Below are 26,914 nucleotides of genomic sequence, written 5' to 3'. Positions count from 1 at the left end.
ACACACACACACAGACACACACACACACACACACACACACACACACACACACACACACACACACACACACACACACACACACACACACACACACACACACACACACACACACACACACACACACACACACACACAGACACACACACACACACACACACACACACACACACACGTACACACACAGACACACACACACAGACACACAAACACACAGACACATACACACAGATGCACATACACAGACACACACACAGACACAGACACACAGACGTACATACACAGACACACAGGCATACACACACACACACAGACATACATTCACACAGACACACACACACAGACGCACATACACAGACACACACACAGATACACACACAGACACAGACACACAAACGTACGTACACACACAGACACATACACACACACACACAGACGTACATACACACAGACACAGACACACAGGCGTACATACACACACAGACACATACACACACACACACACACACACAGACGTACATACACACACAGACACACACACACAGAACTCCAGGACCTCGACATCTGTGATTTGTGTCCAGGAGGGGCGCGGGCGAAGGGGCAGAGAGAGAGTGGCTTCTAACTGGGGGCGCCTGAGATGGACCTTGACAGTCAGAGTGGAGACAAGGGCAGCGGGCGGACAGAATGACCTAGCAAAGCAAGACGGAGTTCGGGGATGGGAGAGGTCTGGATGGTGGGAACACAGAAGGTTAGCGGGAAGACAGGGGTGAAATGCCAGGGTCCAAGCCCTCTGCAGTAATGGGGAGGAATTGCCAGTGTCTGAGCTACCAAGACTGGCCACTGTCCTGATGGGAGGTTTTGGGGAAGGAAGATAGAGGGGAGCAGATGTTGTACCTCAGAGATGCAGGGGGGCTGGCAGATGGGCCCTGCCCTGGGTCTCCAGAGAACCCTGCTAAGCCAGAGTGGACTCCTGTCCTCTCAGAAGCAGGGACTCCTCCCTGCAAAGCCTCCAAGAGCGTCGGGGCCAACCCCTCCCTGGGCATGGGTCAGACGCAGAGAGAGTCAAGGGCCCCTGGAGGAAAGCTGGACTGACTTCCACGCCCAAGGGCAGATTCAGGATCGCCTCTGGGCCCTGGTGTCCTGCCACCTCCTCACCTCCCTGGGGCTTGTGGGCTTAGAGAGCAGGAAGGCCAGGTGAGATGCTCAGAGAAGCACATCAAAATGTGTCCAGAGGCCGGGCGCGGTGGCTCATGCCTGTAATCCCAGCACCTCGGGAGGCTGAGTCGGGCAGATCACCAGAGGTCAGGAGTTTGAGACCAGCCTGGCCAACACGGTGAAATCCTGTCTCTACTAAAAATACAAAAAGTAGCCAGGTATGGTGGCATGCCTGTAATCCCAGCTACTCGGGAGGCTGAGGCAGGAGAATCGCTTCAACCCGGGACGTGGAGGTTGCAGTGAGCCGAGATCATGCCACTGGACTCCAGCCTGGGCAACGGAGCAAAACTCCATCTCAAAAAACATAACAAACAAAAAGGGAAATGTGTCCAGAGCAGGGGTAGACAGGCGTAACAGCCAGGGCCAGGGGAGGCCTTGAAAACAAAGTCAAGGTCTGCTGCATTCAGGGTCTTCTGCTCCCTGTGTGAGGCGCCAAGTGGGGCTCAGGAGCCCGGTGGTTTTGACGTCCATGTCTCAGGCCTAGGGTGAAAAGGGGTGGCAGAGGGTCCTGTGTGCCCTGCAAGGCTCACAGAGGCCCGGGCTTGTTTTGCAGATATCGCTGAAGGAAAGTAGGCAAACTTGCAGAGCCCCAGGCTTGTACAGGGAAGGACTCCCTTCTGAAAGCATAAAAGAGTCTGGGGAGGCCGGGCGCGGTGGCTCACGCCTATAATCCCAGCACTTTGGGAGGCCGAGGTGGGTGGATCACGAGGTCAAGAGATCGAGACCATCCTGGTCAACATGGTGAAACCCCGTCTCTACTAAAAATACAAAAAATTAGCTGGGCATGGTGACGCATGCCTGTAATCCCAGCTACTCAGGAGGCTGAGGCAGGAGAACTGCCTGAACCCAGGAGGTGGAGGTTGCGGTGAGCCAAGATTGCGCCATTTCACTCCAGCCTGGGTAACAAGAGTGAAACTCCGTCTCTGTATAAAAAAAAAAAAAAAGAAAGAAAACAATAAATAGGCTGGGCACAGTGGCTCACACCTGTAATCCTAGCACTTTAGGAGGACACAGTGGGTGGATTGTTTAAGCCCAGGAGTTCGAGACCAGCCTGGGCAATATGGCGAAACACTGTCTCTGCAAAAAAATACAAAAATTTGCTTAAAAAAAAAACAGAGAAAATTAGCTGGACATAGTGGTGTGTACCTGCAGTCCCAGCTACTCAGAAGGCTGATGTGGGAGAGTCAATTGAGCCCGGAGGTCAAGCCACGATGGTGCCACTGCACTCTACCTGGGTGACACAGCAAGACCTGTTTCAAAAAATAAATAAATAAATAAGGTGGTGGTCGTTGCCAGCACTGTGATGCCCCTTCCTGATTCCCGGCTCCTCCAGGCCAACTCCAGGAGGGAAGGTGTATTAGTCCTTTTTCCCGCTGCTGATAAACACATACCCCAGACTGGGCAGTTACAAAAGAAAGGTTTATTGGACTTACAGTTTCATGTGGCTGGGGTGGCCTCACAATTATGGCAGAAGATGAAAGGCACATCTCACATGGCAGCAGACAAGACAAGACAGCTTGAGCAGATAAACTCCCCCTTGTAATAACCACCAGCTCTCGTGCGACTCACTATCATGAGAACTGCATGGGAAAGATGGGCCCCATGATCCAATTACCTCCCACCTGCTCTCTCTCACAACATGTGAGACTTCAAGATGAGATTTGGGTGGGGACACAACCAGACCACATCAGAAAGGCTCTGTCTCAGACTCTCTGCCCTGAACTTGTAGCCACGGTGGCTGCTCCTGGGGAAAGGCAGGCCTGCGTTCCTCCATAGCCTGAGAGGGGCTTATCCTCCCCCACCCCTTCCCACTGTTGCAGAGGGGAAGGCAGGAGGTGGAGGAAAGGGGAGCCTGAGAGCCCGAGGAGGGCTTGCACCCTGGCCTGACCACACCAGTTGTAGGACTGGGGCTGAGTGTTTGGGGCAGCTGTCCAGAGCAGGCAGCCAGGCCAGGGCCAGGAGAAGCAGAGCCCACGGGAACTGAGCTGACATTGGCCCTGCTCTGGCAGCTTGTGTTCTGTGCCCTTGAGGCTGTGGCTGTAGACCATGCCCTCCATCAGGGACACCCCCTGAGCCTGCCCAGGGCCTGGGGCCTGTCCCTGGGGATCCCTCTGTCCTGTGGAGACACCGGTCTCCCTGAGCCTAAAGAAGCCCATGTGGAAGAAGGGCTTGGAAGGAATCTAAGAAGAGGACAGTCCATCTGGTTTGAAAGGCTGTAGATGCCCAGATGGCAAGCAGGGCACCGTGCTGACCAAAGGTGTGGTTGTGGAGATGTTACGGGTGGCCATCAGACTGGTCAGGTTGGGGCCAGGCTAACTCCTGGGCCTAGTAGAGGCTGATGTGGCCAGACTAAGGGCAGCCAGGCCCAAAGGAGGAGGCAGATGGGAGCCCTGAGAGGGGTGCCAGCAGCAGCAGCCTGGAGACAGCCTGGCTTTGGGTTTGTGATTCTAGCAGCAGTGAGTACAGGCTGGACTAAGTGTCCCGTCTGGCCCAGGGAGGGATGGTAGGCTCTGAACTGACCACACTCACTGGGTTCCTAGCTGCTTCTCCCAGCACTGCCTACCCAAAGACTGGGTGCAGAAAGGAGGAGCCCCCTAGAGCCAGGAACGTGGGACGGTCACAGGAGGCTGCCACGGGCCCCATGAGCGAGGCTGTTCTTACTGACCAAGCTTTCCCAGAACGACAGAGGGCGCTCCACCTCTCTGGGGTATGCTAGCCTAGGAGAGTGAATGTCACTGAGAGGACTTCGCTGGGCGTGGTGGCTCACGCCTTTAATCTCAGCACTTTGGGAGGCCGAGGCAGGTGAATCACCTGAGGTCAGGAGTTCAAGACCAGCCTGACCAACATGGAGAAGCCCCATCTCTACTAAAAATACAAAATTAGCTGGGCGTGGTGGCTCATGCCTGTAATTCCAGCACTTTGGGAGGCCGAGGCAGGTGGATATCCTGAGGTCTGGAGTTTGAGACCAGCCTGGCCAACACGGTGAAACCCTGCCTCTACTAAAAATAGAAAAATTAGCCAGGCGCAGTGGTGGGCGCCTGTAATCCCAGCTACTCAGGAGGCTGAGGCAGGAGAATCACTCGAACGTGGGAGGCAGAGGTTGCGGTGAGCTGAGATCACGCCACCTCACTGCAGCCTGGGCGACAAGAGCGAAACTCTCTCTCAAAAATAAAATAAGGACATGGACTATCTGGGCTTCCTAGTGCTGAAATTCTTCCCACTCCTGCTGCCCACTTCCCATGATATAGAAAAATAGTTATTGTTTCATGTTCTGGTTTCTTTCTTGTTTTTCTCTGTTTTTGTTAAGAATGCATTCATTTATTCAAAATTATTCATTGCAGAATAATCAGGCACTGTGCTAAGCACTGAAGAATATAACAGAAAACAATAACAAAAACTCCTTAAGAAGTTTGCATGCTCGCAGGGAATACACATTAACAAATAATTATATAATTTAACTGGAATTGTGCTAGGTGCCATGAATGACTGAAAAAACAGAATAGGCCGGGCGCGGTGGCTCACGCCTTAATCCCAGCACTTTGGGAGGCTGAGGTGGGCAGATCACGAGGTCAAGAGATTGAGACCAACCTGGCCAACATGGAGAAATCCCGTCTCCACTAAAAATACAAAAATGAGCTGGGCGTGGTGCCACGCACCTGTAGTCCCAGCTACTCGGGAGGCTGAGGCAGAAGAATTGCTTGAACTCAGGAGGCGGAGGTTGCAGTGAGCCGAGATTGCGCCACTGCACTCCAGCCTGGTGACAGAAAAAAAAAAAAAATCATAGAGGGAATATAATCAATGCCACTGAATTACACACTTAAAATATTTCAAATGGAAAATGTTATGTTATATGTATTCTCCCACAATAAAAATATTTTTTAAAATTCTTGGTAATTTAAAAAAAATAGAGGAAATATAACGAAGATCTGACTTGGGGGGTCTTGAGGGTCGGTGCAGGCTTTCCTGGTAAAGCAACGTTTAAACCGAGACCTGAAGCAGAAGTAGGAGTTGGTTAGGGGAAGAACTTTCTAGGAAATGGGCACAGCTTGTACAAAAGCCCTGAGGTGGGATGCAGCTTGTAGTGTTCAAGAAACTAACAAGCCAGTGGGAATGGGGCAGATTGGGCCAGTCAGGTAAAAGCCACAGAAAATCAAGGTGCTGGTGTCAAGGGCCCAAGATCAAAGGGTAGGGCACGTCCGTGGGGAGTGTGAGTCCCGGGGGCAAACCAATCATCGTCCCAGACTTCTGAGTACAGATCTGGATAACTTCTGGATGCAAGTCAGCCCAAGCCAGCTCCGGTCCTTGCAGGAGCTGCACAGTTTTTAGGCAGGGGCAGCAGAGCTGGAGCTGACCTGGAGTCAGGACCTGGGCCCAAAGCTAGCTCATTATCCCCAGTCAAGCCCGGGAATGACAGAGCCATAGGCAAGCAGGTTTTTTTAGGTCACTGAGTCCAACCTACTGTGTTACAACATTCACGTATTATCAATCTACTCTGACTTGATTACCTCCAGGGAAGGGGAACTCACTACTTACCTCTTCATCCCTGCAAAAGCAGTTTCATCTAGGGCCAGTGGTGGTAGAAAAAAATCCTATCTCACACTGGGTCCTGTGAGAGACCCCTGGACCCCAGTGCTGCCTCCTACCCAGACAATTCTTGCAAGGGACCCTGTCAGGAACACTTTAGAATAGGGCTGGGAAGGTGCTTTGGAAACTGTAAAGTTTGTGACCATGTGGGCCTAACTCAGACTGGCCCCAAGCTGCTGTGAAATAAGAATAGAGACGTCAGCTGGGTGTGGTGGTGCACAAATCTATAGTCCCAGCTACTCGGGAGGCTAAGGCAGGAGATTGGTCAATTAATCAATCTCCACCCTCACTTTCCATAAGTAACCACTGTCCTGAAGAGCCAGTGCTCTGGCTGTTCTTGAGGATCGCATGCATGGAATCACACAGAACGTTACTTGTCTGGTTCCTTATACTCGTCAAAATGTTTGTGAGATGGATCTGTATTGCCAAGTGTCTCAGTAGTTCATGCTTCTTTATGTTTAAGTAGAATTCCATTGTATGGCTATACTATCATTTTTTTATCCATGAATCTGTTAATGGGCATTTGAGTTGTTGCCAGTGTGAGGATTTTATGAATAAAGCTGCTATGAAATTCTTGTACAGGGTTTTTTTGTGGACATATGTTCTTATTTTCTTGGGTAAATCCCTAGGAATAGAATTACTGGTCCAGAAGTTAGGTGTGTGCTTAAAGAAGCTGCCAGAAGTTTCCACATCTTTGTCAACACTGGGTATTCTTACTTTTTTTAGTTTCTGGGGGGTGAATAGTGATATCCTGTGCTTTTATTTAAATTTCCCTGATGATCAGTGATATTGAGCATATTTTCAATGTGCATATTGGTAATTGTCGTGTCTTCTTTTGTAAAGTATCTATTCAAATCTTTCGCTCATTTTGTAATTGGGTCCTTAATCCTTTTATTATTGATTTGTAGACATGCTTTATATATTATTCTGGATATATTTTATGAGATATATGTATTGCAAATATTTTTTGCCCATTTGTGGTTTATCTTCATTTTCTTAATGGTGTGTCTTTTTTGTTTTGTTTTTGTTTTTTTTGAGACAGGGTCTCACTCTGTCACCCAGGCTAGAGTGCAGTGGCATAATCTTGGCTCCCTGCAGCCTCCACCTCTGGGGTTCAATAGATTCTTGTGCCTCAGCCATCTGAGTGGCTGGGACTACAGGTGTGTGCCACCATGCCCAACTAAGTTTTGTATTTTTAGTAGAGATTGAGTTTCACCATGTTGCCCAGTCTGGTCTTGAACTCTTGACCTCAAGTGACCCGCTCGCCTTGGCCTCCCAAAGTGCTGGGATTACAGGTGTGAGCCACTACACCTGGCCAAAGGTGTATCTTTTGATGAGCAAGTTTTTTTTTATTTAATAAAGTCTAATTTACCTAGTTTTTTTCTTCTATGGTTAGTGCTATTGTGCCCTCTCTAAGGAATCTTTGCTATTTCTAGATCATATATATATATGTGTGTGTGTGTATATGTGTGTGTGTGTGTGTGTGTATTGATATACACACACACATATATATATGTGTACATATATATACATATATATGGGTGTATATATTTTCATAGCAACAAAAACATAAAACTTCTAGAAATTTTTTTTTAAATGTGCAAGATACCTACACTGAAAGGTATAAAACATGGTCGAGACAAATCAAAGACCTAAATTATATATATGTGTGTATATATATGTGTGTGTGTGTGTATGTATATTCCTATGTGTTCTACTTTTTCCCACATTAAATTGCTTGGCTCTTTTGTCAAAAATTTACCACATTTGTGTCGGCGTATTTCTGGATTTTTCTTCCAATGAGCAATTTTTTTTTTCTTTATATAATACCATGCTGTCTTCATTCTATAGCTTTTTAAAAAGTTTTTTTTTTGTAGAGATGGGGTCTTGCTACACTGCCCACGCTGGCCATGAACTCCTAGTTTGAAGCGATCTTCCCACCTTGGCCTTCCAAAGTGCTGAGATGAACAGGCTGGGGCCACTGACCTGTCCTACTACTACGGCTTTATACTAAGTCTTGAAATCAGGTAGTGTTGGTCCTCTAACTTCTGAATTGCTTCCCCCCATCAAATTGTTTTGTTTATGCTAGGTGCCCTAGGCAGCCTCTAAGATACTGCTCAGTGATTCTTGCCCTCTAATATTCTTGCCTTTGGGTTCTTGTGTAATCTGCTACCCTATAACACGGCTGGATCTAGTGATTCATTTCTAACACAGAATATGGCAAAAGTGATGGAATTTCTTTTTTTATTTCTATATAATTTTTATGACTATAAAAATAATTCTGTAGTCAATAACAATTTAATTCTACATTTTAAAATAACTAAAAGTGTATAATTACAAAAAGTGAGGGAATTTCACTTCCGAGATTAGACTATAAGAAGACTGTACCTTTCATTTTGACTGCTGTCTTTCATTTTCCTACTTGCTCACTCTAAGACAGACCCACATGGTAAGAACCTGAGGGAGACCTCTGACCAACATCCAGAGAGCAATTGACAGCAACCTGCAGAACTGAAGCCTCCCAACAATCATATGAGTAGCTTGGAAGCTCATTCTCCTCAATTGAGCCTTCATATGAAGACTGCAACCCTGGAGGACAGTTTGACAGTAACCCTATGAGACACTTTGAGCCAGAGCTAGGCCATGCCTAGATTTCCAACCCATAGAAACTGTGAGATAGTGTTTGTTTTTTTTAAGCCACTACATTTTGGGATATTTTTTACATGAGAGTAGAGTACTAATATACTAGATCCTTTGTACTTCTATGTAAAATGTAGAATCATCTTGTCAGTTTATTAAAACAAAATATTTGAAATTTGGGAATAAATTGATGCTATATTTCAAATTGGGTGAATCATCTGATCCATGAGCATGGTATGCATTTCCATCAATTTAGGTCTTTGATTTGTCTCAACCATGTTTTATACCTTTCAATGTAGATATCTTGCACATTTTTAAAAAATTTTCTAGAAATTTTATGTTTTTGCTGCTATGAAAACTGTAATTTATTTTTTATTGTTATTTATTTATTTATTTTTTGAGACAGAGTTTTACTCTTGTTGCTCAGGCTCTAGTGCAATGGTGCAATCTTGGCTCACTACAACCTCTGCCTCCAGGTTCAAGCAATTCTCCTGCCTCAGCCTCCCAAGTAGCTGGAATTACAGGTCCCCACCACCATGCCCGGCTAATTTTTTGTAATTTTAGTAGAGATGGGGTTTCACCATCTTGGTCAGGTTGGTCTCAAACTCCTGACCTCAGGTGATCCACCTGCCTTGGCCTCCCAAAGTGCTAGGATTACAGGAGCGAGCCGCTTTGCCCAGCCAAAACTGTATTTTAAGTTTAATTTTTTAATCAGTTGCTGTGAGTATAAATACAACTGATTTTTAAAATATTGACCATATATCCTGCAACCTTACTAAATTTACTTATTACTTTCAACATTTTTTTTGGTAGATCCCCTAAGATTATATGTTCAAAATTTTGGTATCTATTAATAAAAAGTTGTACTTCTTCCTTTCCAGTCATTTTGCCTTTAATTCTTGCCTTATTGCATCTCCAAATGTAACGTTGAATAGAGATAGTAAGAGCGGAGATCCTTGTTTTATTTCCAGTATGTTTAGCATCTACAGTGATCTCCATTCCTTTCTATAGATTCATGTTTCCATCAAGGCCAAGTCCCTTCAGCCTGAATAAATTTCTATAGCATTTCTTGTAGTGAAGGTGTTCTAGTTATCTATTGCTGCTTAACAAATCATTAAAAAATGTAGTGTGTTAAATCCATTACATTCGCTTAATGCGGCTCATGGTTTCCATTGGTCAGTTATTTGGAAGCAACTTAGCTGAGTGGTTCTGGCTCAGGGTCTCTCATGGTGTTGGAGTCCACGTGTCAGCCAGGGTACCAGCCATCTGAAGTAGGAAGACCTGCTTTCAAGCTTATTCATGAAGTTGTTGACAAGCCTGTTTCTCACTGGATGCATGAGTTTCCCATTGCACTGTAACAATTACTACAAACTTGATGGCTTAACATGACAGAAATTTATTCTTCCCCAGTTCTGAAAGACAGAAGTTCAAAATTGGTTTCAGTGGGCTAAAGTCAAGGTGTCAGGAGGACTGTTCTTCCTCCAGAGGCTCTAGGGCAGAACCTCTTCCCTGCCTCTTCCAGCTCCTGGTGCTACCAGCATTTCACTCTCGTCTTGTAGCTGCATCACTTCCATCTCTGCCTCTGTGGTCACACTGTTTTCTCTTCTGTGCATGTCAAATCTCTCTCTGCTCCCATTTGTTAGAATACATGTGATTAAATTTAGAGCCCAACTGGATAAGACAAGATAATCCTCCAGTCCCAAGATCCTGCATTTAATTACATCTGCAAATCTCTCCTGAGTTTTTGCCACATAAGATCATTTTAACAGCTTTCGATTTGGTGGGTCACCTGGTAAACACTATGTGGATAACTTTTGAGGGACATTTTGAACCTACCACACTGGCTGTTGACCAGAGACCTTAGTTCTTTGCCAATGGGCCTCTCCCTAAGCTATCTGAGTGTCTGTGACATGGCAGCTGGTGGCTGAGGCTAGGTACAGGTCAAATCTTCTTTGTCACATCTGGTGCCTGATATAGGAAGACTCATTAGCTAGGATTTAGAATTGCTGGACCCTTCAGTGTCTGTATTATTTAGGTTATTTCTATTTTTGGTTCTGTGGTACACTTGTCAGACGTGCAGGTTTGTTACATAGGTAAATGTGCGCCATGGTGGTTTGCTGTACCTATCAACCCATCACCTAGGTATTAAGCCCAGCATGCCTTAGCTACTTTTCCTGATTCTGTTCCTCCTCCCACCCCACCCCCAACAGGCCCCAGTGTCTGTTGTTCTGCTCCCTACGTCCATGTGTTGTCATAGGTCAGCGTCTCTATTTCTATGTGGCTTCTTCACATGCTCTCCAACATGCGTTCAAGGTAGCCAGACTTCTAACACGGTGGTTAAGGATCCAAAAAGCATGTGCCCTGAGAGAGCCAGGTGGCAGTTGCATTGCTTTTTATGACTTGGCCTTAGAAGCCACGTAGTGTGTATTTAGGCCTTGGAAGCCATATGTTGTGTAATACACAGGCTATTATGAAAAGTGCTGCTGTGAACATTTGTGTACAAGTTTTTGTGTGGACATCTGTTCTCCTTTCTCTTGGGTATATACAAAAGAGTGGAATCGCTGGATCATACGGTAACCCTGTGCATAATCTTTTGAGGAACTGCCCCATGGTTTTCCAAAGTATCTGCATTCCCACCAGCAGTATATGAGTGTTCTAATTTCTCCACATCCTTGTCAGCACTGTTATTAAGTGTTATTATCTTCTTATTTATAGCCATCTTAGCAGGTATAAAGTGCTATCTGATTGTGATTTTAATTTGTATTTCCTGGTGGCTGATGATGCCAGGCATCTTTTAATGTGCTTGTTGTCCATTTGTGTATCTTCTTTGGAGAAATGTCAATTTGAATCATTTGCTCAGTTTTAATTGGACTATATGTCTTCTTCTTGAGTTGGAAGGGTTCTTTATATATTCTAGATATAATTTCCTTATCACATGTATGATTGGCAAATATTTTCTCCCATTCTGTGGGTTAACTTTTCACTTTCCTGATGATGTCCCTCGAAGCCCAATAGATTTTAGTTTTGATGAAGTCCAACTGATTTGTTGTTGCTGTTTGTGTGCTTTTTTACCTTACCTAAAAAAGCTTGCCTAATACAAGGTCACAAAGATTGATTAATATTTTCTTTTAATATTTTTACAGTTCTAGCTTTTACATTTGATACATTTGGGTTAATTTTGTGTGTGGTATCCAACTTTATTTATTTATTTTTGGCATGTGTCCCAGCATTAATTGTTGAAAAGACAATTATTTTTCCATTGGATTGTGTTGGCAGCCTTCTTGAAACTCTGTTCACTGTAAATGTAAATTTCTGAATTCTTAATTCTATTCCATTCACCTATATGTCTATCCTTATGCCAGTACCTCAATGCCTTAATTACTGTAGGTTTTCAATATGTTTTGAAATCAAGAAGTGCAAATCCTTCAATTTTGTTTTGTTTCGTTTTGTTTTTGAGATGAAGTCTTGCTTTGTCACTAGGCTGGAATGCAGTGGCGTGATCTCGGCTCACTGCAACCTCCACTTCCCAGGTTCAAGTGATTCTCCTGCCTCAGCCTCCCAAGTAGCTGGGACTACAGGCGCATGCCACCACACCTGGCTAATTTTTGTATTTTTAGTAGAGATGGGGTTTCACCATGTTGGCCAGGCTGATCTCAAACTCTTGACCTTGTGACCCACCCGCCTCAGCCTCCCAAAGTGCTGGGATTACAGGTGTGAGCCATAGTATCGGCCCAATTTTTTTTCAATGATTTGACTATTCTAGGTCTCTTGAATTTTTATATAAATTTTAGGACCAGCTGGTCAATTTCTACAAAGAAGCCAGCTAGGATTTTGATAAGAATTGTGTTGACCTGTGGATAAATTTAGAGAGCATAACCATCTTAACAATATTAAGTCTCTTGTTCATAAGATGTCTTTCCATTTACTTAGGTTTTCCTTAATTTCATTCAACAATGTTTTGTGCTGTTCAAGTCAAAAGTACTTTTTTCTCTGTACCCTTTGGATTAAACAATTTATATATTTTGTCTTCACGGTCACTTTTTTTTGAGATGAAGTCTTATTCTTGTCACCTGGGCTGGAGTGCAATGGTATGATCTCAGCTCACTGCAACCTCCCCTCCTGGGTTCAAGTGATTCTCCTGCCTCAGCCTCCCAAGTAGCTGGGACTACAGACATGCGCCACCACATCTGGCTAATTTTTGTATTTTTAGTAGAGATGAGGTTTCACCATATTGGCCAGGCTGGTATCAAACTCCTGACCTCATGATCCGCCCACCTCGGCCTCCCAAAGTGCTGGGATTACAGGCATGAGCCACTGTGCCCAGCCTCAAGTTCACTTTTGTTTTTTTGGTTTTCAATCTGCTGTTAAGTTCATTTGGTGAATTTTTCGTTTTAGAAATTGTACTTTTCCTATACTTTCCACTTTTATAGTGAGATTCTTCATGTGTTCATCAATTGCATCTAATTTTTCCTTTAATTCTTAAGTATGTGTTAATTGCTGCTGTAAAGCCCTTGCATGCTTATTCCAACATATGTCTCATATCAGGATTTCTTTCTAGTGACTGCTTTTGTCCTTGATTTTGGCTCATGTTTTCCCACTTTTTCATGTCTATGTGTTCTTTGTTGTATGCTAGTGATACGGTTTGACTGCGTCCCCACCCAAATCTCATCTTGAATTGTAGCTCCCATAATCCCATGTGTCATAGGAGGGACCCAGTGGGAGGTAATTGAATCATGGGGGCAGGTTTTTCCCATGCTGTTCTCCTGATAATGAATAAATCTCCCTAGACCTGATGGTTTTATAAAAGGCAGTTCCCCTGAACATGCTCTGTTGCCTGCCATCATATAGGACACGGCCTTGTGCCTCCTTCACCTTCCACCATGAGTGTGAGGCCTCCCCAGCCATGTGGAACTGAGTCCACTAACCCTCTTTTTCTTTATACGTTACCCAGTCTCAGGTACGTCTTATTCGCAGCATGAGAACAGACTAATACAGCTAGATATCATAAATAATATGTTGAAGGGAGTCAGTAGTATATGGAAGCATTTAAAAATGCATGCACAGTAGCCAAGTATCTTAGCCATAGTGCTAAGCAATTCTAGTCAATTGCTTCCTAGGAAATCCTGTGTTGCTGAGCTGTACAGAGAGGTGCCAGGGACCTCATAGAGCTTCACCAAAATTTAGGCAGGGCCTATAGTGGTTAAGAAGATGCAGCCGGGGGCAGTGGCTCACACCTGTAATCCCAGCCCTTTGGGAGGCTGAGGCAGGCGGATTACCTGAGGTCAGGAGGTTGAGACCAGCCTGGCCGACATGGTGAAACCCCGTCTCCACTAAAAATACAAAAATCAGCCGGGCATGATGATGGGCACCTGTGATCCCACGTATTTGGGAGCCTGAGGTGGAAGAATCACTTGAACCTGGGAGACGGAGGTTGCGGTGAGCTGAGGTCGTGCTACTGCACTCCAGCCTCGGGAACAGAGCAATACTCTGTCTCAAAAAAAAAAAAGATGATGTAATCTGAAGTCAGATTGCCTTAATTTAAAACTCGACCATCCCCATTACTAACTGTATAACTTTTAGCAAATTATTTCATCTTGATATTCTTTCATTTCCCCACAAAATAGGGATTATGATTCAGTACCCACTTGATAGGAGATAATCAAATGAGTTAATTTGTGCAAAGCAATTGGAACCATGCCTGGCACTTACTAAGTGCTCAGCAAATGTGAGTTCTCACTTTTTAAAAAGTGAAATAACAGTCCCTAAAGGGCCAGGCTCCCCCTGCTCTGTGCCTCCACGGCCTGACCCCTTTGCTTGCCACATTCGGAGCTGCGTCTCCCATGTTCAGGCTGTGTATGTGTTTCTTTTCTCATGTTGCTCTTCAAACCCTGGGCTCCTCCATGACAGGGACCAAGTCTGTGAACCAGAATCAGCCCTCTGCAGAGCGCAATGCCCTCACTGTTGGAAGCCTCACCCCGGCCTCGCCCCACCCCCACCCCCGTAAAGTTCATCTGGAGTTTGAGGAATAGGTGGTGTTCTTTCTTCTTCTCGTCTCCCTGGAAGAAAGGTAGAGAACCACCTATCATAAGAGTTGGGGCTTACAGCCTGTCCCATCCACTCTTCCCCCACTTCACAGATGGGTTAAGTGAGGGCCTCCTAAGAGAGAGGTACCTAAAGTCATGCTTGTGGCACTTCAAATCGAAATGGCAAGCAATGGGGAGATGGTGGTTTTCTGGTAGTCTTTGCTTTGGGCTGGGATTACGTCGGCTCTGAGCGTCACACTACCCTCCCTGTGGTGACCAAAACCACCAGTGACATTCTCTGTGTCTGAAATGAAAATACCTGAATTATGATTTAATATATGCACTTTGTTTATATACAACACTTCCCAAAAGGGTCTGATGATGGATGGTTGGACGCGGGGGTTTAGAGTACCCTGAAGGGCCTGACTCTCAGCACCTTCCTGCCCTTTGTCGCTGTCCTGCTCCACCCCAGTCACCCAATAGGCCTGAGACTACTGAGTATGGCTGACTTGATAGGAGCATAAACTCTGGCACCTACTTGCCCAAGTTTATATTCTGACTCTTCTAACCAAAGGACCTTGGTAATTCCCGTAATTTCTCTGTATCTGTTTCCTCATCTGTAAAGTGAGAATGGTCACAGTACCTCACTGGGCTCTTATGAGGATTGCACGTGTAAGGTGCATAGAACATTGACTGACATACATGTTCGTTACTAGCAAGCATCATGATTATTCCTGATTTTCTTCCACCCCCTTGGGCCTGGGAGCCTGGCAACACCCAACTTTGCAGCCTTGTCCTTACCTGATATAGCAGGGTTCCAGCCCAGGGCCCTAGATGACCGATCACAGATAGAAAATGAGAAGGCCCTTTATCTGTGACATCTGAGGAAACAGAGTCCCAGAAAGAACCAGGGAGTTGCCCAAGGTCACGAAACTGAAACAGCCTGGGCTAGAAGCCGGATGTTCCAGTGCCCGGAGAACTTTGTCCTGGGTACGGCCAGGCTGCTGGCCAACTCCCTTAGGGCTTTGGAGTGGAACTTGATGTCTGACACCTTTTTTTCTATACAGCAGGCTGTGGGATCTGGCTTGACAGGGTTGGACTATGAGCACTGTGAGCACTGCCAATTGGGTAAGAAGTGAGCTGGCTGAGCTGCTCCACCCACCAAGGCAGGAGCCACAGTGCAGCTGGGATGAGGCTTCCGGGCTGGGGCCTCTCAGCAAACACACTTCCGTTGGTCTTGGTCTGGGGGCTCCAAGGTACCAGCTCCAAATATGCTCTTTCTGGTGGATTCTGGGGGGATATGTCTTGCCCCTACCCTTACCCTTTCTGACAGATTATAGGTCCCTAGCGGATCTCTGCTCAGCCCAAAACCCCACCCATGTGAGCTGGTAAACCAAGACTAGGGATGGTCCACAGCCCACACCTATCATCTTGGCTTTGACTCCCCTTCTCTGCATCAGCCTCCCACACTGTCTCCCATGAAATAATCAGACCTTTACTCCTTGCCAGCTTTCTTCCTTGAACCCCCTTTATTCATTACACCCCCTCCCCAGGCCTGAGCCCAGCAGCCCTGCAATGAATGCATCTTTGTTAATCGATCCCATCATCTCTAAACCTTCAAGGCAGAGACCATGTCCATTCTTGTCACTTTACCCCCTCATCCCATGCAACATCTGACACAGAGGAGGTCCTAAATCAATACTCAGAAGGACAGAGGATCCCTGGGGAACTGTCAGTTACTGGGGCTGGGAGAAATCAATTCTAACTTTGGGAATAAGATTTAATTAATATTTTCATTTCATGGCAGGCAGTTGTGTTTTTTAAAACAAACAATACCCAGTTTCTAAATGCTAAGTACCTTGAGATGAGATCAGCCAGGGCAGTTCCAGGAAGAAGCGCAAGGGCTGAGGTCCCTCCCAGAGAAGGCAAGGTCTGAAGAGTCACAGGCAGCTCTGCCAGGGCGGGTCAGCTAGTGGGTTTTGCAAGGAGACAGAAAGGGTAAATTATGTTTCCCAGGCCTTCCTAATCTTAAATGAGCCATGCGCTGGCTTTCTAACTGTTGAGGTTTCCAAACCTCATCAATTTGGACACTGCATCCAGAGCCACCCTTGAAGGACATTCGAGGACATTTCTACTGTCATCCTCTACCAACATCAAGTATCAGCGACAACTCCATTCATTAACATCGCGGCTCAGCCCTGACCAGAAGACAGGGAGGAGGAGAAGAGAAACAAGCTCATTTTTAGCTCTTCAGGACAAAGGAGAGGTTTGAATTCCTTTCTGGGATTCACTAGGATTGGGGTTGTTAATATAACCTGAGCTTCCGAAGTCCCATGAGAACATAAAACAGCAAGAGAGCATCCGGGTGCAAAGTGCATTGATGGGGGTCGACGGGAGGGCTCCCAGCAGCTTCTCAAAAAGGGTCCTAACCCATCAGAGTCAAATGTCAGGGTGTTCTGAAGTGACAATGGCCAAGGACTGCTGGGATGGAATTGAAATTTGGTGAAGGGCAGAATTCTCCAGAAGTCAGAGTGCTGGTGTTGACCTACCAGTTTAGGGTGGCAATCTGACAGTTATTTGCCACCTGACTAGGTGGAGAGCCTTGAACAACCCTGTCCCCATTGCTGCCTCTGTGCCCTGCCCCTTGGCCTTAAAATTAGGGCTTAGGCTGGGTGCAGTGGCTCACACCTGTAATTCCAGCACTTTGGGTGGCCGAGACAGGAAGATCTCTTGAAGTCAGACGTTCAAGACCAGCCTGGCCTACATGGCAAAAACTCCATCTCTACTAAAAATACAAAAATTAGCCAAGTGTGGTGGTGCACACCTGTAATCCCAGCTACTCGGGAGGCCGAGGCAGGAGAATTGCTTGAACCCAGGAGGTGGAGTTTAACATAAGCCGAGATGCAGCCACTGCACTTCAGCCTGGGCGAGAGGGTGAGACTTTACCTTAAAAAAAGAAAAAGGCCGGGCGCGGTGGCTCAAGCCTGTAATCCCAGCACTTTGGGAGGCCAAGGCGGGTGGATCACGAGGTCAAGAGATCAAGACCATCCTGGTCAACATGGTGAAACCCCGTCTCTACTAAAAAAATACAAAAAATTAGCTGGGCATGGTGGCACGTGCCTGTAGTCCCAGCTGCTCAGGAGGCTGAGGCAGGAGAATTGCCTGAACCCAGGAGGCGGAGGTTGCGGTGAGCCGAGATCGCGCCATTGCACTCCAGCCTGGGTAACAAGAGCGACACTCCGTCTCAAAAAAAAAAAAAAAGAAAAAAATAGGGCTTAAAATTTCCCCCTAACAGTGGCTAAGGCTGCCTTCAGTTTTTCACCTCATCCAACCCCCACTCAACCCAGAGGCAGTTTGGAATTTGAGAGTCGTAGCTTGCAGGTAATAATTAAAGTTGAGGGGGTGTGCAAGGTCCCTAAGGGGGAGCAGGGGCTGAAAGGAGGGCAGATCACCAGGGGCAGCCCCCAGGAAACTCCAGGAAGTGGGAAGATGCTGGTGGGGCTGGCTGCTGCCACAAACCTGCTAGCCCCTGTAGTGAAGCAGGAGGTGAAGGGTGGAGGGTGTTAGAAGGCACAGGGCAAGGTGCAGGGACATTTGTTACCATGGAATACGGGCTCTCCAGAGGGGATGGGGAGCTGGAGTGGCTGGCTGAGTTTTATGACATGAGCATACTGGGTAAACCTTGTCTACATAGCATCCTGGCTTCAGAGCCAGCGTGGAGACCCGGCTTCACAATGCTGGCTCTGCCTCTTGCCACCTGGACCACACTGAGCAAGTCTGGAGTTCCATCATCTCTTTTGGAAAACGTGACTATTAATAGAACCTACTCTGCAGGGCCGTGGAAAGAATGGGAGGAGACAACGCAAAGCGTTCGACATAGTCCGTGTGCTTAGTAAAGAAGCAAATCAAACAAAAAGACAAGCTTCTCGCCCAGCCCTGGAGGACCCAGTGGCAGGAACCATGTCTCCTGAGGCTTCTGCCAAGGATGACGGGCAACAAACTGTCTCTCGTGCCTGGACTGGCAGGTCCCTCTCCTGCTGCCCGCCCTTCTTACATAAGAGCCACACAGGTGGGCAGCTGGGGTCCGTGCCATGTAGGTCAGAGGTATCTGGGGCCACACCTCGACGGCAGCCCCAGGGCGGGCTGGGGCGGGTCCCCACTTATGCCCAACCCCACGGCCTCATCACCCGGAACCCGGGGCATTCACTGCCGCTGGCTCCCAGACTCAGCATGCCTTAGCTGAGGGAGCAGAGGGGATGCTGAGTCCTGTGCCTGCCAGGTGCAAGAAGGAGGAAGGTGAGCACCCTGGGGCAGCCCGACCTCCAGGCACACCCTCTACCGTGAGTCCTCTGCGGGAGTCTTCAGGCTGGAAATTGGGAATCAGGAGGGAGCCGCCAGCGGCCTGATCTTTGAGGTGAGGTAGTCATGCAGACTAAGGAGAAGCAGGGGGCGTGGGGTCCGCTGTGCAGGGAGATGGGGAGGCCAGTGTGAAGCTCCCCATCAGGCTATGTGGTTGCTACTGGGAGCATCAGGCTGCGCACAGGCCTGTGTGACCAGCACTGCGGGGCTTGGAGGAGGTGCTGCTCTTCTCCCTGTTTGGGGATTTTAGGATGTGGGAGCTAGTTAGGCAACACCTTCCATGGAGAGCGTTCTCCAGCCACCGGAGATTCAGTTCTGCTCTGCCCACTGAGCAGAGAGAGGTGAGAACTGCCAGAGTGGCCGGGAGGCTGGTGAGTGGCAGCCAGAAGTCTCTGCAGAGCAGGAGTCCTGGAGATTTGATTTATTTGCTCATCAGTTGGCCTTGGAGAATGGGGACCACAGCCCCAAGGCAGCCGCCTCCTGCAAGGCCTGTGTTGTTCTCCATTGAATTTGAGGGTGTGGGCTTAGGAGGCCGTAAATTACAGTTGGGTGTCCCACCCCAGGAGCAAATGAGTCATGCCTAGGAAGGAGGGCAGGTGTCCCCTCACCCAGCCAGGCTGCCAGCGGTGACTCACGCTGTATCTCTGTTGCAGGGCGGTCCGGCGGAGCTGGGCCTCTCTGAAGCTGCTGTGGCTCTCCCGGGGGGACTCCGTGACACGTTCTCTGAGGTTCTGGCTCTCTCCCGGGCAAGCTCACACAGATTGCAGCCTCCCCCCAGGCACCATGCCAGAGGTGCTCCTGCTCAGGTCTGCCAGCTCCATCTTGAGGACCGAGTAAGGAACAAGGAGCCCACCGTCTCCCACCTCCCAGCCCCCAGTCAGTCTCCCAGGGAAAGTAGTTGGCAGGGAACCTGGACCCCCAGACTTGGGTTCGGGGTGCTTTATTCTGTTGGTCACCCTCTCAATCTTGCCAAATTATCTTTTTCTTCTTGCTCCCCAAAAGCTCCGTGAAAGCCCATGGGTAATAACGATGAGAGCTGAGTATGTACTAAGCACTTCTGTATCGCCTTCTCTTTGCGATAGCCACACGATACAGGCAGAAAACTGAGGGCCAGAGAGGAACCGTGACTTGGCCATGGTAACGCAGCTAGTAAAGTGAGCTGAGCCCAAGCAGGCAGACAGACTGGTGAACTTTGATGCTGTCCTGTTTCAAGAAAGCATTCATGGAGTACCTACTGCATACGTAAGAGTGGTCTGGTTGCTGAAGGCTGAGAAGAAAGGGCAACAGAAATAAATAGGAAATGGATCCTCATCCGTGAAGCATTCACCTGGGAAATGAGGGTCCTCCTCGATTTATGTGTCACACACATAGTGACAACTTGAGAAGGGTTAGGTCCAATCAACACATACTGAGCTCCAACAGTGAGTACTCACAGGGACAGAACACAGCTGAATCAGAAGTGGCCCCAGCTCTCAAGCCATGTGTGACTGTCAGAGCCCAAACCTGAGTGTCCAAGGGCCATAGGGGTGAGAAGTTGTTGGGGAAATCTAGGAGGGCTTCCTGGAGGAGGAGTTGAAGGAGGCTTGGGAGGCTCTGTGTTCAAATGGTCCCCATCAGCTCCTCTGGCAAGGTAGAAGGAGTAAGGAGACACCAATCCACCAAGAGATGGTTAAGAGAAAGGCGTAGTGCAGACGCTCCCAGGCTCCTCTGCACCCTCACACACATCTTACCTCATATTTGTCCAAACACGCCCTTTGCTTTGTTGCTCCCATGCTGCTGGGTAGGTGCTGATAAAGTTTTTTGTTGTTTGTTTTCTGTGAAAGGAGAGCAAGGCAATGAGTTTCAAGTGTGCTTATGTGAGCTGAGGGCAGAAAACGATTCCTTGTCCTCATCTGGGTGAAAGAGGGCCGTCCTTGTAGGCTCTTCTTCCTCCTGGGAATTCAAAATGCAGACAGAAGCCTGTCAGCCTCCTCAGGCCATTCTCCCACCATTATTGTCATTCGATCATGTTAGGTGACTTCTGCCAGCCTCTGGAGTGCTGCCTTCCAGGAGGAGTATAATTTTCCAGAATGATGGGAATAACATGTTAGTCACCTTCGGGGCGCTGGTGATGAACACCACGACAGCAGCGGCCACTCACCTGTAGATCAGCTGTGGCCACCTGTCCTTCCTAGAATAGAGCAAGAGTCAGGAGAAGGGCCTGAAACGTTTTGAGGAATCAAACAGAGTAGGGGGCTCCCCAGTTTTCTTCCAGGAACACGTGATGGGTCCATCGTGAAACATGTCCCCCAGTGTCACCTACAGTTCTAACGAGCTTGGCTGTTTTGTTTTCTACTCTGTTACAAAAAGAAATGATAATGTAGGAGTGAGATGAGTGGCTAGAAGCCAGCACACTGAAAGTAGCAAGACTTTCAGCAGCAGACTTCGACGGCTAGTCACATAGGAGAGGATTATAAACTGAAAAATGGCCGAGCATGGTGGCTCACGCCACCCTGACTGCGATCCCAGTGCTTTGGGAGGCCAAGGCGGGAGGATCGCTTGAGCCCAGGAGTTGGAGATCAGCTGTGGCAACATAACAAGACCTTGTCTCTACAAAAAATACAAAAATTATCCAGGTTTGGTGGTGTGAGCCTGTAGTCCCAGCTGCTCGGGAATCTGAGAGGGGAGCATTGCTGAGCCTTGGAGGTTGCAGTGAGTGGTGATTGTACCCCTGCACTCCAGCTTGGGCGACAGAGCAAGACCCTGTCTGCAATATATAAATAAAAACACAGTAAATACAGCTAGGCATGGTGGCACACACCTGTAATTCCAGCACTTTGGGAGACCGAGGCAGGCAGATCACGAGGTCAGAAGTTAGAGACCAGTCTGGCCAACATAGTGAAACCCCGTCTCTACTAAAAATACAAAAAAATTAGCTGGGTGTGGTGGCAGGCGCCTGTAATCCCAGCTACTCGGGAGGGTGAGGCAGGAGAATCGCGTGAACCTGGGAGGCGGAGGTTGCAGTGAGCTGAGATCGCGCCACTGCACTCCAGCTGGACAAGAGTGCGAGACTCCGTCTCAAAAATACATACATACTTAGAAAATAAAAACTGAAAAACAACCATTACCAACAGCAAGTGTGAGACAGCAGTCACGGACAGCAGAGGTAGGTGGCCCCAGCAGTTCCACTTGCTTCTGTGTGACAAGTCAGGTCAGGAAAGCCTGTTGCTAGTTATAACCCTGAGTGAGCAGGAAAAAGCTACTGGAGGCTTAGCACATTCTATTTCAAATGACATCTCCTAAGGAACTGCCTCTCAAAGCCCCTAGTAAGGAAAAGATCAAGCTTAATTCATTTGGAAAATTAGGTTTTGATATTCTCTTAATCACGCACCCCAAATTCTGTAAGCATAGGACATAGAGAGTTGAAGAAGCGCCTTGGGCCAGCTGCAGGGAGCAGAAAGGTATTCTCGTTAAACAGATGCTGGAGAGGGCCAGGGGCCACCCTCTCACTGAACGATTGCTGCACAAGATCAGTGTCTGAGCAGCAAGGAATCTGGCACTGGGTACTGGCCCTCCAGGAAAAGGTACACACCCACAGCGAGAAGGTGATTCCAGCAAGCTCACCCTCCCTGCAAACAGAAGGTTCTAATCACGAGTACGCTTCACCCTTGGCTTCCTTCGGTGACTGTCTATTCATTTAGTCTTTGTGTAGTTATTTTAAAACCAGAACCTGTTTACACTCATTTTATTGTGGGGACAGAAATGCTGCCGGTACCTTTTAATAAGGAGGATTTAAAAGCACGTTTGTGAGGACACAGTGCAGATGGTGGGAGATGACAGCCAAGGACAGTCTCCTGCCTGGCTAACGTGGAGATGGCCGCCTGGCTGGTGATCTCAGAGGCGGATGAGAGCTGCTAACTCTAACCTGGGGTGCTGTCCACCCTGCTGTCCACCGTCTTCTGAGGACACAGGCCGAGATGCGGCAGGGGCATCCACCAAGTTCACAGTCTTCCCCAGATGATCACGGGGCAGGCCCCTGAGCCTAGCTGCGCGCATGACCCTCGTTTGCCATCACTGCCTGAACCCAGAGCTCAGGGGCCGTTTGGTAACACTGCAGCCCCAAGCGGAAGCTGCTTCTACCTGCCTGTCCCAGAGAGCCCTAACCAAGGATCCAAAGTCAGTAGGATGTGTTCTGCCGCATTCAGGCGCCTCTGTCTGCCCAGCGCAGGAGGCCTCGCCCCAGAAGCCTGCTTTGCCATCTCTCCAGTTTTTCTCCAACCTCCCTGGAGCGGGTCGCCACAGCAATGGAAGGGCTGCTCCAGCCCGGTGGCCCAGGCCTGGCTCACAGATTTCCCAAGAACAGCGCCATTTCGGTTCCCCAGTCATCCCCCTCCTCCCCATGCCCCTCCCTTCATAACCTTCTGATATCTTTCGCTTTAAAACCCATCTCAGGTTCTTAAACAGACTGCCGCCAGGTGGGCCTGGCTGTGTTCACAAACTTAGTTTTGTTCGGAACCTGCAGTACCGAAAAGGAGTGAGGCGGTGTGTGAGAAGCAGGTAATTGACCCGGCTTCCTGGGAGCTGGGCGGGGATGCGCCAGCCCCACCCTGACTGACAGACACACAGGAGTCCATGGAGCCGCGGTCCTGCCCTCAGGGACACTGACCAGCTGCGCAGGTTGCATGCTGCACAACTCCAGCGGATTCGGCTTTACGTAGTTGTTGACTATGAAATGTGTCTCTGGAGTTGTGTCACCCTGCAACTCTGTGCAGTGTTGAAGTGTGTACTGAAATCCATGAGCTCAGCCAACTAGGAGGTTGAGGTCTGGCCAGGTGGTGCTAAAGGGCGGTCAGGCAGAGATGATAATCAAAACCCAGAAACCCATGAAACTCATGGGCTGGCCAGAGGGAGAGACCCTTTAGCCAAGTCAGCGAGCCTGGGAGACGAGGGCATCTGGGCCAGGAGTGAAGCTAGGAAGCCTGTCTTCTCCATGGAGATGGCAGACGTGGGGTGCACCCACAGGGGCATGGAAGAGGGGAGGCCCTCACTGGGGGCCTGAATAGGACCCCTGAGAGCCCTAGGAGTACCTGCAGCTCCACTCAGAGTTTCAGGGCATGGCTTCGGACTGGTGGGTACAGGGAGTGACAGGTGGGGGCACCCCCACCCCCGAAGCCTGCCCTCTCCAGGAGTGGGGTTCAGAATCCTCCGGTGCAGACCTCAGCCTCTTCCTTATCCAGGTGGGGACGCTGAGACCCCGAGAGAGGCATGAGCTTGCCCAGGGTCACATGGTGACATGGAACACAGCAGGGCCAGACTCCTCTTTCTCCTGAGCCCTCAGAACCTGCAGGGAGGCTGGATGGGGGGCAGGGTCAGTCCCTACAACCACTGAGGTCTTGTCCCCTGACTCCCACTGGGGCCTCCTCTGTGCAGGAGACAGAGATGCCAGTGGCCCCTCAGGTTGCTGAGATTTGTACCAGGCCAGAATCCCCAAGCCCAGGCCAGTCCCCCACATTCTAATGAATGTTTTTCCAGGGCCCTCCACCAACCCAGCTCACTGACTGACGGGCAGCCGCTCTCCAAAGAGTCCCTGAACCATGCTCTTGAGTTTTCCGTGCCAGAGAAGGTACCCAAGGCCCAGTGGGACACTCCAGGTAAGCCAGCTGGGGGCTGCGGGCGGGGCAGAGCGGGACACCACACCGTACTGGGTGTGTTGGAGGGGTGGGGGGGACCACCACACAGAACTGCGGGGAGGAGCAGCTGGGGATCTTGCTACTCTCCACACTCCCAGGGACCCCACTAAACCCCCCCCCCTCATGGCCACCACCAGGGCCAGGTGTGATGGAAAGCAATGGGGGCGGGAGATTTTTTTCTTCAAGAAAGTTGGGAAGGAGACAGCTAGGACACCATAGGGGGCCAGGCCTTGGGAACTCGGATCTCCAGCACAGGGTGGCTGAAGGACAGGAGGAAGCCCAGGTAAACAATGCCTTGGGGTTTTGGGATTAACCAGGGTGAGAGGCAGGCAGATGGCTGCAGGCTAGAAAAGTTTGTTTTGGAGGCATGAAACATCAAATGTTCTTTTCTTGATCTTCACCATCAGATAATTGTGCCTTGAGGAAGGCAGAGTTATTTACTCTGAAGAGTCATCAGAATGATAATAATACAGCTTTTGTGCACTTTATCGGGGGCACAACATTGTAGCAACAACGGAAGTTACAAAACCTAAAGGAAACCATAGGTACCCAGCACGGAGGGTCACTGCCACCAGACCAGCTGCCTCGCCCTCAGGCCAAGTGTCTCGGGTGGCCTTGGCGGGGATCTGGCCTAAGCTGTGGGGGTGGGTCTTTCCTCTCGTGCCCCGCCCCCGCCTCAGAGATAAAGGAGGGGATTGGGCCAAGAAGAGGACCAACTGGTTTCTGAGAATGGTTTGAAAGGCACCGGAGGGAGGCCAGGGACAGGGCCAGCTGGGTCCAGGGAGCCTCCCATATTCATCCTCCCAGGATTCCAAGACATCTCATTGATTTGCTGAGCCACCTGGGACAAGTCCTGCCAGCTGGCTCAGACACTCCAGGCCTTGGAATCCCTTCTCTGGGTTGCTCAAAGAGCAGGTGTTGGCACCAGGGCCCTGGGCCACAGCAAAGCCCTGCAGCTCAGCACGCCCGAGAGTGAGTGATGGCACTGGCATTCCTGCAGTTCCAGGGGCGGGAAGGGAGCCAGTGTGGGGAGGCTCCGTGTCCCTTGGAGCCCCTGAAAAGCACCTGGCATCCCCAGGGAGAAACACATAATCCCCAGCCCTGCGGGTCTCCGTGGCTTCATCTGAACGGCTGTCATCTGGCAGCTGTGCAGCGGCAGACACACAGCATGGACAGGTTTTAAACAAGCAGGGGAGGGAGTCCCAGAGAGGGTCCCCTCAGACAGGGCTGGAATAGCAGCATCTGAGCAGCCAGGGGCCAGAGGGGGGACATGGAGAAGGCCCTGGATTTGGTGGAGAGGCAGGGACTGGGTGGGCAACTGCAGGGGAGGTGCCAAGGCTCCTCTAGTGTATCGGGACTTTGGGAAGTTGGCAGGGACGGCCGAGGTGGGCGTGCCCCGGATCCTCCATCCTGTGTGCTGGGCTGTGAGGGACACTGGGATGGACAATCTTCTTTCTTGCCCTCAAAGAACCCCCAGTCTGAGGGCAGACAGGTCCTCTGCAAAGAGCAGGGAGAGGCTGAGGAAGGAGGGCCGCTCTCCGGGAGCTGGGGGGCAGAGTGGCCTCCTGTGTTAGAAGGACTTCCAGCTGTCCTCAGAACCTCAAGCTCCCTCTAGGCTTAGAGGTCTGGACTGAGTGCTCTGCCCTTGGGAGTTCAGCTTCCAGCGCTGGTGGCAAGGAGAAAGGGACAGTTTGGGGCGGGTGGAGGAGGCACTGTGGTTGTCAGCAGGCGCCCAGAGCGGAGGCCCCCGGGGGACCCCAGGTGCTGCCCAGGGCAGTGTTGAGCAGGCTTCATGGGCTCCCACAGGCCTGGCTCGGGGGCAATGTTCTGTCCAGCACCCTCTCCTGCGTCGCTGGCATCTCTGGGGGTGCAGGGGGATCCTCTGCGCTAGAGCGTGGGTGAGTTCCAGATCCTTGTGGATGGAGTGTCCACTGTGTGGCAGGCCTGGAGTGGAGCTTGGACTCTTTCTTATTGACTCCCCAGAAGTTTGGGAGCCCTGGGCTCTAGTCGCTGTACAGGAAGGGGGATTGGGGCTGGCACAGATTGGGAGGAGGTTGAAGCTGCCCTTTCACAAAGCGCTTTTGATAAGATTGAGAAAAGGCAACTATCCCTATCAAAGACTGCTGGGGAGGAGGGATTTGTGGGAGTAGGAGGGCTTAAAGTCCTCCTTCCCCACACGGCTGCACCCTGAATAAGAGCCAAGCCCTGTGCTAAGGAACTTCTTGTATTCTTTCATTTTATTGCCCTATCAGCAGCAGAAAAGCACACGTATCATTCCCATTTGGTAGAGGAAATGGAGCTCAGAGAGGGTTAGTGATTTTCTCAGAGTCACACAGCTGGTAAAAGGTGGAACTCTTAACTGGCCACACTGCGTCTTGGGGACCTAGATAGCTACGCAGTCTGGTCTCCCAGGACTCACCCCTCCAG

The 26,914-nt window shown here is 49.3% G+C and overlaps 1 protein-coding gene across 5 annotated transcripts in view; it reads left to right on the top strand.

Annotated features, from left to right (window-relative positions):
• The window catches only part of ACSBG1 (acyl-CoA synthetase bubblegum family member 1), a 66,063-nt gene that overhangs the window by 1,308 nt on the left and 37,841 nt on the right, over positions 1-26,914 (top strand). The window contains exons 1-4 of one of the 5 annotated variants that reach the window (XM_032270673.1): positions 18,666-18,755; positions 19,472-19,651; positions 23,250-23,354; positions 24,330-24,448. In XM_032270673.1, coding sequence (XP_032126564.1) covers positions 19,602-19,651; positions 23,250-23,354; positions 24,330-24,448 — 274 coding nt within the window. In that variant the 5' untranslated portion in view covers positions 18,666-18,755; positions 19,472-19,601. Of the gene's footprint in view, positions 1-18,665; positions 19,652-23,249; positions 23,355-24,329; positions 24,449-26,914 lie in introns of those variants that run through there. The other 4 variants (XM_032270672.1, XM_032270676.1, XM_032270677.1 and 1 more) reach the window with 4 other exon arrangements.

Source organism: Sapajus apella, unplaced genomic scaffold, assembly GCF_009761245.1.
Source record: "Sapajus apella isolate SASKATOON/1434 unplaced genomic scaffold, GSC_monkey_1.0 scaffold214, whole genome shotgun sequence".
NCBI lineage: Eukaryota > Metazoa > Chordata > Mammalia > Primates > Cebidae > Sapajus > Sapajus apella.
Note: the sequence above shows the minus strand (reverse complement) of the source record. Positions and strands in the feature narration are given on the sequence as shown.